The following is a 17,811-nucleotide window of genomic DNA, read 5'->3' on the forward strand; positions in this document are numbered from 1 at the left end:
CTGCTCGAGACTGGTATGACATATGGGGTTATAAAATGTAAGAGAATCCCATTTTTTCTTTCCTAAGCTTGGACTAAGAGCACACCTATTTTATTTAGGAGGCTTAATATTTTCCCCATATACTCAAATAGACAATATTCAGGCTGTTGGGTTGCAGTATGCTCTTTTTTATTGCAATAATATTTAAAAAAAACCATTACTTGGCATCAGTACCATGGTGTGAAGCACTATCATCCTTTTTGTTCTCTTTTTAAAGATAACCATATATCTGGCTAAGTTGCATCCCTAGCAGATCGGTTGCTTGTAGGGCTGTGGATACCGCTCGTACATTGAGCAACTGGGATTCTGCCCCACAAAAATCCCTTTTTTTTTTCTTTTTTTTTTTTATTATTATTATTGGCCAATTGCAAAATTTCACGTATAAGATGAAGGCACTTTTACCCTGATGGAATTATATATGAGCAGATCCATGGAGAGAGGAGGACTAGGGAAGAAACTATAATGATCCGAAAGGGTTCTCACTATGAAATTTTTGTCTCGTCTGTCTTAATCATACAGAAAACATCAGGACTCCAAAAAAGAAGAGGAGAAAAAGAAGCCACACATAAAGAAACCTCTTAATGCATTTATGTTGTATATGAAGGAAATGAGAGCAAAAGTTGTAGCAGAATGCACGTTGAAAGAGAGTGCAGCCATCAATCAAATCCTTGGTCGAAGGGTAAGTAACTGGGTGAACCAGATGGGAGAGCCGGTACCCGGTAGTGAGGTCTGTAGTAGAGATCAAGGGAGTATGTTCTCCTTTTTCTAGGTAGGCTCTGCTCTGCCCGTTTTGGTGTAAATTCTGTCCACAATATTTCAAATAAACCAGCATCTTTCTGCGCTTTTTTTCCATTGGCATATTTTGTCATTGGTAACGTATATAAGACTGAAAGAACATGATACAACTTTTTTAAGTTGCTTCCTGCGGTAGGGACTGTTGTCCCCGATTCCTTGATATGTTGGCCTGAGAGAGAGCTCCCTGTGGAGCTTGGGAGGAGAAGAAAACCTGTGAAGGAGCTGGGGGATACAAGTACCAGAAGCTACACAGGCTAGAAGAGGGATGGGGCTTTTAATAGTTATGGAGATAATGGAGCCAAGGACCCTCTTCGAAAACCAAAGGTGATTCAGATCCTGGTCCCCATCAAAAATTATTCTCGCTGGGGCTGTTCTGTCCCTTCATGAAAACTGAGAATTGAATGACTGTAAATGATTCATGGAGTCTCATTTGAGCTAACCGGGTTAATCCAGAGTTATAAATAAAATATGAATGGGCCACATGCCAATTGCCTATTTTTATCCGGTATTTTTATGAGCACCAACTATAAATATATTGATATATAAATATACGCCATGCTATTTACATATGGTTTTTGTTTTGTTATTTTAACAAAAAGGGTGTGCTTTTTATTCTGTCGTTTCTCTTCCCCACTTCAGTGGCATGCGTTATCCAGAGAAGAACAAGCAAAATACTATGAGCTAGCAAGAAAGGAACGACAGCTTCATATGCAGCTTTACCCGGGCTGGTCCGCACGGGATAACTATGTAGGTTCCTATGTAGGTGGAAATTTTTTTAGTTGTAGAGCTTGTAGAACTGTATATGTGACCTGCTGAACTACGACCACACATTGCACACAAGCACTACGTGGAAAGGAATGTCTCGGGACCCCAATCCGGTAACCGCAGCGGACGCATCATCTGCATTACCAAAACAATTGGGTACAATTGACAGCCCTCCACTTGGAAGAGGCTTCCTGGCTGGGATTAGTAAAAGATGTAAAAGGTTAGATTTGAGGCTCTGTCTCAGTAGAGCTCTATGAAGAAATCTTACAGAGGGTGTCTGCCTTTAGTATATCAGCCTCTGCAAATGCTATTTGGCTTGTGGTCATTTAAAAAAAAAAAAAAAGAAAAGAAAAGAAAAATTAATTCCCCACAGTTCCTCCCCTCCTTTCCCACTGAAATGAATAATTAGTGTCTTGTGCTTATCTGTGTGAGAGTATTGTGGAAAGTGGAAGAATGACTTATCCTAGCTTCAGAGGAGGACTGGCAAAACCAGAAGTGTGACTTGTTTGAAAGTCTTACTCTCAAGTGGGGTTAAATAAATTATTCCACGCTCTACTGTTGTATATTCCAATTCTGTTATGCTTTATCATGGCCATGTTTTAATGTGCTTCTGTTGTGTTGCTCCTTTTACAAAAATGATATTGCCATTTGCAACAGATTGTTTTCAGGATGATAGTTTTTTTGTTTTTGGAGAACATTTTTTTTTTTTTTAGCAAGGTTTTGGTTGGGTTTTTTTTGTTTGTTTGGGGGCTTTTTTGTAGCCATCTGGTTACAAACTGAACGCCCGATCCTGATACCACCTACCTCAGATGTAGCACTTTTCCTTCAAGAGGAGTTAAGTGGTACATTTGGTAGAACATGCTTACAAGTTTGAGACCATAAATCCTCAACAAACTTGTAACCTTGAGGGGTGGTAGAAACGTTAAAATCTCAGAATGCAATCATGGAGCAGCCTTGATTCTTTTTTGTTGTTGTTTTGTTGGGTTGGTTTTTTGTTGTTTTGGGGGGGTTTGTTTTTTTTTTTGAAACCTCCAAGTCTCTGACCCTGAAAAGAAGCATGCATCCTCATAGAATCGCATTGACTTTAATGAAGTCCTTCCATGCAAAGCTCTTTTCAGGCTCAGAGGCCACATCTACCAAATTGATGTTGATTGCCCTTTGCCAAACTTTGTTGTTGTTGTTTGCTTTTTTGCTTCAATCTGTATTCTGTCCAACATGTTCATGCCATAGCCATAAACATTGTTCTGCTATAAAGCACACAAACTATGTGCTTTGTATATAGTTTTGAATACCTGTATGTGTGTTTGCATTCAAATGTATATGGAACAGGTTAGACGAATCACAGTGTGCAACAAGATAGTTTTGCAGTCGTTGTAGAGCTCCAGATGTTTCAAATGCTGCAAAAATGTGTTCTTACCATTTATTACCTGACCATATTTAGTATGAAAATCCTCTTGTTCCCGCCCTCTCTTCCCTCCCCTCTTTCTTTCAACTCCTCTTCTCTCCCTTTATCTTTCTACCCTTGCATCTTCTTTAGAGAGAGAGCCACAGGCATCTCCCCCACCAAACACACTTTTCTTTGCTCTTCGGTATGGGCTGGGCTGAGACCATCCGACCGAAGGGTTGAGCAGTTCTAGGTGCTGCGCAGACTGATTTCCCCTTGGGAGTTCAATAGGGAGTACTGCTAGGACCTACAATGTGCTTAAAAGCTTTCCAGGAATGTTCATTCTGCTTTAGTGACTGTGTTTCTGACAGATGGCCATGTACAGTGTCTTAAATGTTTAGGACCTTTACATTTGTCCTCAGCATGTGAGCACCAAGAAACCCTTTCTTCTCGAGCTAAAAAGGCAGGATGAGAAAGCTGATGCTTTCCTAGCAGCTTGATGTATCCCCAGCTGACCTTCAGGGGGAACCTTCCTTTCTGTATGAGAGCTCAATAGCCTCTCATCGCACAACCACATCATCTACAGAGTTTTTCTTTCTTTCTCTTTTTTTTCCCCCTTGTCTTCACTCTATTCACAGTTCTTGCAGTCTACCCCTCCTCTGAGGCTTTCTTTGGACAGCTGACTTTCCAGGGTTCGAAAAGGCAGGTGTGATGGGGGTATCCTTTGGCAATCCCAGTGTCTGCCCAATGTCTGTCTTTACATCACACAGGTACCCATAGCTCCTCCCTTAAGAAATGCAATAGCACATTTAATTACTGCAGCTTCTCAGCCTTCCCTTCAGCTGAAGAGGGTATGTTGAATGGGATCACATCAGTGTTGTAAGGTTTATTGGGTCTTACTGGTGCTTTTTTCTCAATGAATGCTGACCTCGGACCTGTGTATGGGTTCAGCAACATCACCGTTGCTCTTAATTGGAGAATCGGTATTAAAAAAAGAAAAGAAAAAGGACAAAGGTCTCAGAAGTCACTTGGACAAGAAAAAGAAGAGGGAATCTGCCAAAAGAGTGAGCAAGTGTTAATATCCAGATATAGATTTCTCACCACTAGAACCCTTGCATAATGCAGTGCCAGAAAAGTCCTTGGACCTTGTCATTTCAATTTGAGTAGGACAAGTAGGAGACAAAGAAGAAGAGTGATCTACTGCAAAGACTCCTTAAGAACTGCTGCTTGATTACATGGACCTATCCACGACTTTGTATTATCATATCATCAGGTTTCTTCTGATGCTGTGGACAGGTAAAACAATTGCAACACTTCTAAAGGGGGAGAGGAATTACCGCAGTTCTGCTGAATCCACAATAAGTGTTTTGTCTGTCCTCTCCTTTTCAGGGTAAATGACTACTTTTCATTTCGGGGTAAATGACTGCAGTTTAGCTTCCCTCTATAGCAAGTTAGGAGTGGACAGAGAAAAGTTACAGCAGATCTGCGAACATGCTTATGAAGTGCAAGCCCAACTTCCATTAAAACAGTATAATTGTTTCATCGCCATAAGACAGGAATTTGAAAGGCTGGTAAAATTGTGCTTTTCCCTTAGTCTCTGAGGAGCCTACAGAAGGATTTTGTTGGCATCTTTTTCCAATATTTATCCAGATGGAGCAGTTTCCAAAGCACATGTTGAAAGGGGACCAAAAAAATAAAAACAACAAACCAACCCTGGGGTAAATTCAAGCCCTTCTTCAGCCATTTTTAGTAGATTATTCTCTGAAGAGCTTACATAACACATTTGGTGCCTGCACGTGAGCCCCGAGGCTGCTCCAATGTGTTGTAATTGCAGCACGTGGGAACAGACTGTATTAATCAAATCTGGAGCATGATAATTACCTTTCTTCAGCCAGCCTTCACATCTCACGTATCAGCATCCCCGCACTGGAGTGTGGCAGCAGGGGCACTTTGAGATTTAGATAAAGTGCCCCCACTGCCATTTTGAAACACGTGGGCACTGATGCATGAGATGCTCCGAGCGTTATAATTGGACGCCCCCCCCCCCAAACATGTGTAAAAACACCCTTTGACACCTGACTTGAAGAGGATGCACAAGGGGCTGCAAAGGACGTTTATTTTGTTGGGCTGCCAAGGACGTTTTTGACACTCGCATCTCTGCCTCTGCTGGCCGTGGCCTGGAAATGCTATAGTTTCTTGAATTGGGGCAATCCTTGCATTCTCGGGTGTCCTGCAAAAAAATACGAATGCCTTTATTGTGTACTCAATTCCAGCTGTTACTTATTGAAGTAAAATTCAGTGGGCCTGAGATGACAGTTTTTCAATCTGGAACCTCTTCATTGACCTCAGTAGAATTTACTCTTAATTTACATCAGTGTGTGAGGCCCTGGTTATTTTTTTGGTCTCCCTACCGATCAGCAAGTGCTATTTTATTTCTTCTCAAGGTCTGCAGAGATAGTGACTCCAGCACCTTCCTGTGTCTTGGATCTTCATCAGACTTTCCATGTTAGAGACATGGGTGGCTGAGTCGGGGGGGGCACCAGATTGCCGGTAGGGGAGGGTGTCCCCCTGCGGCCAATTGCCGACTGTGGGGGGGTGTCCCTCAACGGCTGATCGCTGAGCCAGCAGCAAAATTGGAAATGCACATCGACCGGCACTTCCAGTTTCGCGGCTGGCGTTTCCCAGGAGTGCACGGCCAATCTCAGTGGGTGCATGTGCACCCCCTATGCATTGCCAATGGTTAGAGAAGTGGCTTCTCATGCAACTGTATGCTTTTTTTTTTTTTTTTTTTTTTTTTTACAATTTTACTTTCTTCCCCCCACCTCCAAATTTTACTGAAGTATAGCCAGAGATAGCAGTTCCCCTCTGAAAATCATCTCCGAGGGAACGGAGACAGGTTCTCAGTAGAAGTAACCGGGTCACAAAACTACAGCCTTGTCCATTGAAACTGCACACACAGCCCGTCATTCGCCAGAAGGTTCCCTCGCACAAAACTGTACTTGTCACGTCCAAGACAGCAGGGTGGCAGTTTGCTACCTGAGCAAGCGAAGAGAAACAAGTTTGGCGGCTCTTTGCCAGAAGGCCTACCGGAGTTTGGAACTCCACCTTCAAAAAGAGCATTCACATCTTCACTTTCACTCCTTATTACTACGTTCCAGGGAACATAAACATCATAGTGGACATGCTGAGCTAAAGCCAAAATGAACCATTTAGATGGGAGCCAGACCAAGTTATTAAAGAGAAGATGTCCGAGATCTAGAAGAACCTTCCCTCCTCCTTGTAGGTCCTGCCAAACATTCAAAGGCACTGCAAGGTGCCTACTTTCAAGATGTGTTTTTTTTCTGGCTTCAGTGACTCCCTTGTGCTGCTTTTTTCTTTCTTTCTTTTTTTTTTACTAATTCCTCTTATTCCCACTCCTTCATAGGCAGAGATCACTGCTGCTTATAGCTGACTCGGCTGGTCCAGAAGGTATCCAGGGACCCCAGAAAGTGACACGGATGCTGTTCCTTTCACTTGAAAACCTTCTTAGTCTTTTTATTGCTCTGTTAGCTCTGTCCCTGTGTGCTGGGAGGAAATTTAGGGGAAAAAAAGAGGAGAGAGATCTGTTTCTCTTTCTAGCCCATAGTCAGCACTTAAAAGTCTTCTCTTCTGTCCGGAATCGGGTTAATTAGAGGATGCCTCCTAATCTTATGGTGATGGCCGGCTTTGTGCGGCACAAACACACCCACGTCACCTTCTTGGATTTTGATGGCACATGAAATGTACTTCTTGGAAAGTGTTTGGGAAAGGACCCGGTTTTAGTAAAACTCCAGTATTTGTATTCTGGAAGGTGTCTTGGATATGGCATGTTTATGATTTTTTTTCCCCCTGACTGGCCTGCTCAGGGTTTTCTGTAAATCCCGAACATGACACTCCTGCATGTCATCTTTCCCTGTCCTTATTGCTCCTCAACCCTTACCAGTTTGGCAGGAAAGTATCCCTGCCTATATTCCCAAGCCTGAGCTTTCGTGCTCTGTCTGCCACCGTCGTCATCAACATGGGTATGGCTGTGAAATGTGTTGGCCTGTTCTAGGTACCAGGATGGCTGGCAGCGGTGGGGGGAGTTGAGGTGCCCTCATGTTTCTTTTCCTAACTCTTCCTGACACGGTTTCCACTTCCGACCCTTGTTCCTTCCTTTGGAGCCCTTTGTGGATGCCGCCTTTACATGCGTGACTCTGGTAAAGGCTCTTCCACAACTAGAATAAAGGGCTACGAACAAGGTGGGCAGGCAGGACCATCACGTGGGTGTGAACAGTGTCACCTCTTGTGACTTCTCTGAATTCCCCGAGATCAGAGAGTGAGCTACCCCACGTCTAGTCCAGACCTCGGGTCGGTGACATCGTAGTCTGTCGTGAGCTTTCGGGGCAGACTTCCCTCCTCTCGCTCAGTCTCTTCTTACAGGATGTCTGTCTTTCTTTTTTTTAATCCTTTTTATTTATGTATGTTTCCTGCAGGGAAAGAAGAAGAAGAGGAAAAGGGATAAGCAGCCAGGAGAGACCAATGGTAAGTAGAATAAGTCAATATACCATTCTTAGAGGAACAATGGAGACTCTGGCCTCCCATTCCTAAGGTGGAGGGAGGTGGGGAGAAGTCTAAGGCAAGGTTCTCCTGGCCTTCTGGGTAGCCAATTCCTCCCATAGTTAGCCTGTTTGTTTGTAATGCATTTGAATTTAATTGCTTAGTACTGCCCTCTTAGTTAACGACCATTGCATGGAAAGCGCATTGTAATGTTAGTTGAATTTGTAACTTAATAATCACAGAGCCTTTAACTGCAGAACCATAGCTGTAATGCCTATGCCATTGTTATCAAGTTGTCCGCTTATTGTGTGCGTGGGGGTGTGCGTGGGTGTATGTACGTGTGTGTGTGTGTGTGTGAGAATATGCGCATGTACATGTCCGTGTGTAGGCATTTGATATTAATTGGGCTGTACCTGTGTGTTCTGATGCATGCCTTACAGTGGTAAATCATGCCCATTTTAAATTAAGGAGGTTTGCCATTCTTTATAGGAAATTAGAAATACTGCATAGGCAATCTCATAGTCGATTTTGAAGAAGCCCTGACTTAATTTTTTTCAAGACTTTGTATAATTTGTTCTTTTTTTTCAGAACACAGCGAATGTTTCCTAAATCCTTGCCTTTCACTTCCTCCGATTACAGGTGCTAATGTCATTTTGAGTCATTTAAAATAGTTTATGAATTGCTTTTGATTTTTTTTTCCTGCCATTTTAGAATTTAACATTAAATACTTATAATATTTAATGAAAAAATACCATCCAGAAAGTTTTTATAGTATTTACATATATATTTATATCTATCTATAACATGTTTGGTAGTATTTTTTTTAATTTGTTTTTTTTTTTTGGTTTTTCGTAAGAATTGCTATGAAAACAGTAATGCAGTAAAAAATAACTCAGAGTTGTACTAACTGTGCAAATTGAATATGCAGTATTTCTTTAAAGAGACTGAAAAAAGGATATAAGCAATTCTGTATTGAACCTCCTTAATCTAATGGCATTTTTCATGGCTCCCACTAAGTCTTCTCACATTAGCATGCATACGCAATTTTTCTTTATTATTTTAGTTTTGGTTTATTTTTGGTTTTGGTTTTTTGTTTTGGTTTTGGTTTGCTTTCTTGCTTAAGCCTATTCATTGCAGTTCACTAGCTATACTAACAAGCCCCTCTTCCCATGCTTCACCCCCCCGGCTGCTGCTAACATGTTCATTCTGCAATCTGCTTACTCTTATTCATTCCTTTAAAAAAAAAAAAGAAAAAAAAAAAAGAAAAAAAGAAATGAAAATAGAAAAATTTAAATAAAAAATGATTTTTTTTCCCAAAAGCTGCATTATCCCAATAGATATAATTTTCTTTTTTTTTTTTCCTTTTCTCTTATTTTTGTTTGCATCTGAGTTGAAGGAAAAAGCATGTTCAAGATCTAACTTCCATACTTAGCTTCTTTTCTTCCTTCCCTACCCTCCCACCATAAAAGAGAGGAAAAAAAAGGCGTGCCAGAAACATCACGTTAAAGAAACCATAATCACTTTCCTCTACCTGCTCTCTTAAATGAGAAAGAGCCAGTCCTTGAGAAAGGGATACTGCAGCTTTAATTGCAACAGATAATTTCAAGAGTTGAATAAAAATGTGATTATCACTATTTTTTTCTTAACTTTGAAATCAAGTCGATATTTTGCAATTAATAACAAGGACATTGATTTTATTCCCTTTTTTTTATTTTTATTTTTTTTCTTATTTTTATCTTTCTCTTTTTTTTTTCCCCTTTTCTCTCTCTCCTTTTTCTGCTCGCTTCTTTCTTGAACTCATTCAGACCTGAGCGCTCCTAAGAAATGCCGAGCGCGCTTTGGCCTTGATCAACAGAATAACTGGTGCGGCCCCTGCAGGTGTGTATAGTTTTCCCAGACTCGCTATGGCTGATTTGCAGCTGGTTTATTTGGTACTTTCCCCTTTTTTTTCCTGCCTTGTTGCTTTGTAGTTCTGTGTTGTGATCTAGGAGACGCAAGGGAGTGGGACACTGCCATGAGTTATCTTCTCTCTGAAAGGGTTCTGCTTTTTATTTCCTTCCTCCTTGCTGCCGCTAGCCAAAAACCCACTGTAAAACAGCATCAGCCTAAGCATATCTGATCCGTGACTGCAAACACAATCCTGCCCTCCCAGCCTTCTCCCGAGAAATGTTGCATTCTCTCTGAACATGACCAAGGCCCTCTGATAATACAGCACTGAGTGTGGTACAGATCCTGGGCAAGAGCACAGCAGTCATGGTCTTAGAGATTTTTTTGTTTTGGCTCATTGTGGAAGTCCTCTTTCTTTCATACCATTGGTGCCAGGGGAGATTACCAAATAAAACTGAGACGATTAACGAGAAACGTAGCTGTAGCTAAGATGACACGTCCAAATGAGCTCTATCCACCATTGTGTTGTATTTTTTGTGTTTACCTTATGCTAACAGATGCAAATACTCCAAAGAAGTGTCGGGCATTGTTCGGGCTTGACCGACAGAGTTTATGGTGCAAACCATGCAGGTATACTACCCAATAGGCCTTTGGGGAAATAAAAGAAGTCTGTCCTCTTAGTGCATTTGTGTGATTTATTTTTTAACCTTTTCTCCCACCCCTTCCACCTTCCTCTCTCCCATGGCATCAGTCGCTAATAATCTTCAAAATACCTTGCTAATTTTTTTAATGCCATTTCCTATCTTTCTTTACCAATAACTTCTCCCTGGTGGTAGAATTGGGACCGAGCCAAACTTGAGGTGTATAAAGCTGGGACTTTTCAGACCTGTCAGCAAAAAGGAAATGCTTAGGTGGACATTGACACTGCGTCTGTTTGTGTGTGTGTGTGTCCACTGTCTCCAAAGGGCTAAAAGTCTGTGATCTGCAGCACTGGTATTTTTCTTTGTGATTAGAGGTATATAAGCCAGTGTTTACAGCTTATGTGGTTCTCATCCCATTGGCGCATTTGGAAAAATTTAAAATGCATCTAAATCAATCTGAAGATATTTCTGTAACCTATCATATTTTGAAACGATCCTATGCCATTTTTCTAAAGCTGGAAATAAATTCTTGCAATTTGACCAGCAAGTGAGCTGTAAACTCATGAGCTGTAGAGAAAAAAAAAATACTAATCGCAGCTTTGGTAGGCCAGTTTTCAGCTTTAAAAAGGAAGTGAAAGACACCAAGAACCCAAATTTCGACAGCCCATGTTCTACTACAGTTTAAACCAAACCTGTCATTCCACGGATAACTCAGTAGGTACTTCTTTCTTGGTGGAGGGATACCAACTAGCTCTTTTCTCACTCCTTTTCCTTAATGACCACATTTGGTTAAATTTGTTGTTTCTTTGTTCTGATACAAGCAGTCTTTGAATTTGGAATATTATGATGGTAGGTATTTCAACTCCAACCACACTCTGTATGTAGTACCTATTGTCTCCCCCCTCTCCCCCTGGTTCATGCCCTTGCCATGTGCTTCATCTCATGTAGACCCCAGATCAGATGTTCATCACATTACGTGCATGCACACAATCCTTTTGTTTCCCTTGATTCCAAGTGCAAACATGGATTGACGAATGTCTAAACAGTAGATAAGAGAAGGCTTCAGAGGACTGCATTCTCCTACATTTGAGCACTAATAAATGCCATTAGATGCATGCTTAGTACTGTGAGTTGTATGTGAGGTGCAAAGACAAATCATTTAGATGTCCGTGTCAATGTTAAATATCTTTGAAAGTAGCAATTTAAAAAAAACAACAATACCCCACCCGCCCCCAAAAAACAAAACAAAAACCCCTTTAAAATGGAGGAAAAAAATTCGCCTAGATTTATTGAATAGCCCCTGACTGTGAAGTACTCGGCTTGAATCTTGTAATAGCTAAAGACTCTTATGCTGTATTTCATTGGACCGTACTAGGTTAATTTAGGGTCCACATTCAGTAGATGCTTGTGTAGTTTATAGACCCTATATTTGACACTCATCAAACTTTGTATGCTCAGTCAGTGTACAGATTAGTTCTTACATCAGTTTTGGATCATTTATCATTCCTTATCCATTTAAGTTAACATCATACCTTTTAAAGATGCATTTTATCATTAGAAGGGCTTGTACTTTGATCCATAGGATTATCACTTTGGCAGCACATTGGTTGTGTGCTATAGCAATTAAAATCCTTTCTCACTTTAGTTTGCCTACGTTTACTTCTGCTTTGTTAGGCAACCGTTGCTGCAGGTCAGAATCCGTTTTGTTGGGACGGTTTTCATTATGTACTTTGACTGGAGCCAAATAAATGCCTTTTATAAGGACAGAGCTCCTAGTTTTATATTTGTTGACAGCTTTTTTTATTTTTTTTTCATGCATTGTGGCATTTTCTCATTAGGCAGAGTTGATTGCACAGTTGTCCTGGTGCTGGTCCCAATCATTGTAGGTTCTTACGTGTAGAAAGGTAGTTTTCCGTAGAGGTTCTTTGGGGAATAGGCTCTAAAGATGTGTGGTTTGATAATGCAACACAAAGCAAGACATCTTTGGTCACAGTAGGTGGAAGGCAGAGAACCCTTGTCATTATCTGTGACTTTCATCCTTGGCAATAGCAGTGTCCTTAGTTTTTGGGACAGTGTTTTAGGGCTAGTTTCACTGGTGATAGGAATGGGTGCAGCCCTATTGACTTCAGTAACGTTTATATATAGCACTTAACAGATTTCAAAACAGTGCACCAGTCCTAATCCTCACAATGTGTAATGAGCCCGTAGCATCCTTATGCCCATTTTACAGATGGGGTGACCAAGGGCACACGTTGAATCCATATGGAAGTAGGGCGAAGAGCTTGGGAGCACCTGGTTCACAGCTCTGCACTGAATCCCTACTCTGTAGTGACTTCCTTGCATAAACTTAACCCATATGTGACAGATTTGGCCTGTAGCCTTCTAATGATTTTATTGCATGCTCCTTGCCGAACAGGTACACACACACACACACACATGCACACGCATGCACGTCTGTGCTTCAGACAGAGCTAATAGTGCACAAGGGGAATGGCACAACCTGGGAGGCAGGTCTCTGTTAAATTAAACAATCCACAGAAGGAGAAAGTAGCAGTGGAAAAGAGTGCCGTCCTAAAATAACTAAAGTGAAAGGAAAAGAGTTTACTATGCTAGAATAGTGTTCTACCTTGGAAAGGATATTAACAGCCCAGCCCTAGCCCCTTCATGCCCTGGCCATGAGAAACTCTGCCTCTTCTTGTCAACCACGAGCCAAAAATAAAACTTGTTTTTAAAAAAAAACAGAAATATATCAAATTTAGGATATTGAGCCCACGCCCTGAATGGTTTGATTCTCTCCTGCAAAATAATGAGCCATTTCAGCTCCTTTTAAGATCAAAGACGCTGATTGCTTTTTGGACTACTGGGGTTCCTAAGGCAAGCACAGTTTGGGTCTCTCTATGGCAGGGACTTAGATTTTTTTTTTTTTTATTTTTTTTTTTTTGAACTTAGATTTTTTTTTTTTTAATTTATTTTGATTTTTTAAATAGCCATTGACCATGATGGTTTCAGAACCTCATGGAAGTCTATTCCCAGCTGCTGTACAAACCGACTGTTTTGAATTGCGGTTAAGGTAGCAAGCATTACACAAATTCATGCCAGAAAAGCTATCAGTCTGGGGGTGGGTAGGCAATGGCAGAACTAATCCAGCCCAGTTCATGTAGTCGTCTAATGCCCACATGTTTCCGGTGTTGTTGTTTGACGTTAGGAATTTAACCAGGTTCTGTTTTGAGCCCACCACGTTGCTTTTTCTACCTTTTAACTTTGCTTCTAATAAAGCATGGTTTGCTGCCTGACACCTTCTTCACTTGTTCTCTCTTTCTGTCTCTTTCTCATTCTTTATTTTTGGTTTGGTTTTGTTTTTTATCATCTTTAAGTGCTTGGATTTTTATTTTTTTTATTTTAGTTGTAGCATGTATTGATCTGCAGGCTAACGTGGTTAAAACTCTAATAGCCCTAACCATTTACCTTGCTGTGTGAACGTTTAAAGCAGAACCTCAATCTGTTGCTTTACTTTTGGAAAGAGGATTTTGCAAAGCTTTCAGATTTGCCAAATCCTTCTGTTGGAGCTGATGAGAGGTGGGGTGCCCGGTTGGCTATTCTGTGCCTGACCACGGACAAAATATATCTCGGTGTGACCGAGTAGCTGAGACTCGGGTCTCCATAGAAAGCAGCACCACAGTGAAGACAAAAAGCAGAGAGGCTTATTTCCACCATCTGGGTTGATAAAACAAAAAGCCCGTTGGTCCAAATACATTCTCCGTGCAAGTGGAAGCAAATCCATTGAGCTGAATGGAGCGGTCTTTGCTTACATCGCTGGGGGATTTTTACCCAGTGCCCTTCCTTTTCTGCACAGGGAGTCAGATGGACAACTAGCCCTTGTTTCTGTCCACTTGGTGTGGCCTTGCTTTATTGGGTTATCTTAGCAGTTGTGTTGTATCCACTGGAATTTGGTTAGAGATGCATTCTTTCATCTCTTTGGATAGTTGAACTATAAAAAAAAGACTTATGGCAGTAATATTTTGGGCGAAGCAATGCTGGTTTGCTTTAGATCTCCCCATAGACAAGTTGCGTTTGGGGAGGTTTCACTCGAAGAGTTGATTTGGCTCCAGACTTTCTTTCTGCGAGATGCTTTAGTCCTGTACCGAATTGGTTTTCTCCTACAACTAGAATTGTCTTGCATCCACGCGGCAAGAGAGACATGGCAAAACTCATCTGCTGTTCGTTACTCCATGACATTACAAAGTGGACAGAGGGAGGAGAGATTTGTTTTGGTCAGAGTTTGGTTTTGGGGGGTTTTTTGGTTTTTTTAAGGGCTTCATTTCTTGTGAGACACGTATCACTCGTGGTGTAAACTAAATTCCATGTTGCTCCTCATCTTTACGCCTGTTGTCGAGCTCTTCAACTGACTGAGATTGGAATCCTGCTTTAAGATGATAGTTATGGCCTCTCGGAGGAAAATCCCCCAAAATGCAGAAGAAAAACCATCCCCCAAAACCAACTCCTCCGCCCCAGAAAGAGAAAAGAAAAATTAACTTGCTTCAAACCACAACCTGCAGGCCATACAACCAGTTATTCTTGTTATTTTGGATCATTTTCCATTTCCCCTGTTCTTCTTCTAGTTTTCTTTTCCTTCGGTTGCTCGTTTTTCTTGCTCTTCTCTTCTGTTTTCTTTCTACCTGACTCTGACCTCTCTGGATTCGGTGCAGTTCCTAACCGAAAACAACAACCATCACCACACAAGCATGTGCCATTGTTCACCGCTACCGTTGCTTTGCAAAGGTGGTGTTGTCTCTGCCTTCAGATGTCCGATGCTTCACCGCCAGCCTCTGATAGCGATATAGGGCAATTTGGAAAATTGGTTAGCTTTCTCTAATGTTTTTTTTTTTTATTTTATCAGGTTTCATTTTTTATTTTGTTTAAGGGAAGCACAGATCAGAGACTAGCATACTGGGCTTAAAGACCTGGCATCCGATTTATGTATTAATTTTTTTTCTTTTAAATTGCCTGAACCAAGAAGCTTACAGAGACTTTGTGTCTTCTGTCCAAATCTTCCAGCTAGACATTAGGTTCCTTAAGATCGCCGTTGCTGACGTACACCCAGCAACACTTCTAGGTCTGCCGTAGGCTCTGGGTGCAAAGTTTCCTGAGCCCTGCGTAGTTTTATTTGTGGCTCTTTTGCTTTAGATAACTTTCTCCATGAGTGTTTTTGCCCTTTATTCACAGATAACTCTCTCCCTGTTTCTAGGAGAAAAAAAAAGTGCGTTCGCTACATACAAGGTGAAGGCAGCTGCGTCAGCCCACCCTCTTCAGATGGAAGCTTACTAGACTCTCCTCCTTCGTCTCCTAACATGCTAGCCTCCCCCCCAAGAGACTCAAAGCCACAGACTGAACAAACGCAACCTCTCTCGCTCACATTGAAACCCGACCCGCTGGCACACCTCTCCCTGATGCCACCGCCATCCTCTTTAGTCCTGACCGAAACCGCCGCCAGCAAGCCCAGCGCCCTGTCTGCTACTAATTGTCAGAACGGGGCATTGGATCATCAGCCTGCCACTTTACAGCCGTCAGCAGCACCCTCCTCATCGTTAGCACAACCTTCGACATCCTCTTTGCATTCCCATAATTCGTTGGCCGGGACACAGCCCCAGCCACTGTCACTTGTAACCAAGTCTTTAGAATAGCTTTAGCCTCTTTAGCCCTTTATTTTTAATGTGTTGGGTATTTTGGATCAGTTATTTTGGTTGTTTTGGTGTTTTGTTTTGTTTTTTTCCCCCCTCGGGTTTTTGTTTTTTGTTTAAATTCGTGCCATATGGCTACATTAGTTGATGTTTATCGAGTTCATTGGTCAATATTTGACCCATCGTTATTTCAATTTCTCCTTTTAAATATGTAGATGAGAAAGCCTCATGATTCTGCCAAAATTTTTATCAACAGCTGTTTAAAGTCTTTGTAGCGTTTAAAAAAAATATATATATACATAACTGTTATGTAGTTCCAATAGCTTAGTTTTAAAGACTGATTTTAAAAAATAAAAGAGAAGCAATTTTGAAGCAGCCCTCGCAGAAGGTGTTGGTTCTTTATTATTTGTATTAAATACGAGCTTGCGAACCAATCATTTTACATCTGGTTTTTAAACCTTTAAGGGCACAATGAATGCAGTGCCGCTACTTTTTTTTTCTTTTTCTTCCTCGTGTGAAACAACCTTTATTGTGATGTTACTTGTTATTGTTTAAATGTACAGAAACAAAGGGTTAAAAATGTGTTAATATACCTTGTTCCATGGTGTTGTTCTTTTTGGGGGAGGGAATGCTACACACAATTAAAAGTATCACAACGCTATTGGACCAGTAGTATTTATTGCTTTAGAGATTGCTTGTTGTATCTGTATGTTGTCCCTTTTTAAATGTTTTTTTTCCTTTTTTCCCCCTTGAAACATTGTATAAAGTTTTTTTCCCCTTTAGTGTAAGCATCTTATATATAACAACTCATTTGTACAAGGTTTTTAAGTTTATATATAAATGTGTATATATATATTTTTTCGGGGGGGAGGGGGGTCTTGTTTTTTGTTTTGTTGTTTTCATTTCTTTTTTTTTTTCTGTATGAAACACAGTTGCCACCAAAAGGACATTTGCAGATGCATTTTAAAGGATCAATAGTGTAAAGATAAGTAAATCAAAAGCCATTACGCATACACACACGCATACACACACACACACAAAGACTTGAAAATTTAGCAAGGGAATTTTTAGTAACGTCCAAGCGTCTCGTTCAGAACTGCAGTTGAATCCCCTGCGACATTAGGACTGTAGACTGTGTGCAAAAATTTTTATGTGCCAAAATTCTCAGTGACTTCTAACTTTTCTCCCAATGACTTTTTATTTTTATTTTTTTTTAATGCTGTAATTTTTTTGTTCATCATGTTTTGCTGTGATGTTACATAGGTAGATATGTATGTAGTTTTAATGTCACCTATAACAGATGTGTTTGGTAGCAGATTGTCCGGAAAGCATTTAAAATGAAGAGGTGTAAACCCTTAAGGGCCAAATTCTGTATATTAGAATATTCATAAAAGGAAAATCAGACTGCCACTTTTATGTACACTTACTACATACAGGTAGGTAGCAAACTTAAAACAAAAAAAAAATCCTAGGCATGTTGATGTTGCAAAAAACGCTGTATAAAGCTGAAAAATTGTTCATCTGTTCATTCAGTGCCATTGTAGTTGACATGAAGCGATTGTAAAACTGTCTCAGATTTTTCTCTGGTTTATTAAAATGCTAACTATAACATTTTTTGTGAATACTTTGAATGTTTCCTAACAGTTGTGATGTTACTGTTCCGTTTTATGCTCTTATTCCGATTTTTCATTTTTAATGGTTTGGAAGCCATTTTTTGTAATGAATAAATGTTCATGCTGTACAGTATCTGTAGCATGCAGTTCTGGATTAATAAAAGCAACTTAGTATGTGCAGAGAATGACTTGTCAACTCATTTGTGTTGACTGCATTTTACTCTGGTCAAGTAGATTTACAAGATGTGCAAAATTTTCTAGGGTATGTTTCATGATAATTTTGCCTGGTTTTGGCCAGTTTTACTCATGAGAAATGGTCTTTAGTAACATAAAGTACTTTGGGGGCAACCCTACCCTTGTATTGTTAGATGCGTTTCATAGAAGGCTCTTCCTGTGCCCCGTAAAATGGGGGGGGGGTGTGTGTGTGTTACAGCAGTGCAATATTTTGTATT

At 40.7% G+C, this 17,811-nt stretch overlaps 1 protein-coding gene across 28 annotated transcripts in view; it reads left to right on the forward strand.

Annotated features, from left to right (window-relative positions):
• Positions 1-17,540, forward strand: part of TCF7L2 (transcription factor 7 like 2) — a 204,109-nt gene extending 186,569 nt beyond the window's left edge. For 10 of the 28 annotated variants that reach the window (XM_025203146.1, XM_025203148.1, XM_025203151.1 and 7 more), the window contains 6 exons: positions 559-718; positions 1,474-1,593; positions 7,477-7,525; positions 8,129-8,179; positions 9,346-9,418; positions 15,314-17,540. In XM_025203146.1, the coding sequence (XP_025058931.1) occupies positions 559-718; positions 1,474-1,593; positions 7,477-7,525; positions 8,129-8,179; positions 9,346-9,418; positions 15,314-15,749 (889 nt within the window). In that variant the 3' untranslated portion in view covers positions 15,750-17,540. Of the gene's footprint in view, positions 1-558; positions 719-1,473; positions 1,594-7,476; positions 7,526-8,128; positions 8,180-9,345; positions 9,419-9,984; positions 10,059-15,313 lie in introns of those variants that run through there. The other 18 variants (XM_025203149.1, XM_006022823.3, XM_025203163.1 and 15 more) reach the window with 14 other exon arrangements.
• Positions 17,541-17,811: the final 271 nt, after the last annotated feature.

This window comes from Alligator sinensis, unplaced genomic scaffold, assembly GCF_000455745.1.
Source record: "Alligator sinensis unplaced genomic scaffold, ASM45574v1 scaffold559_2, whole genome shotgun sequence".
In the NCBI taxonomy this organism is placed as follows: domain Eukaryota; kingdom Metazoa; phylum Chordata; order Crocodylia; family Alligatoridae; genus Alligator; species Alligator sinensis.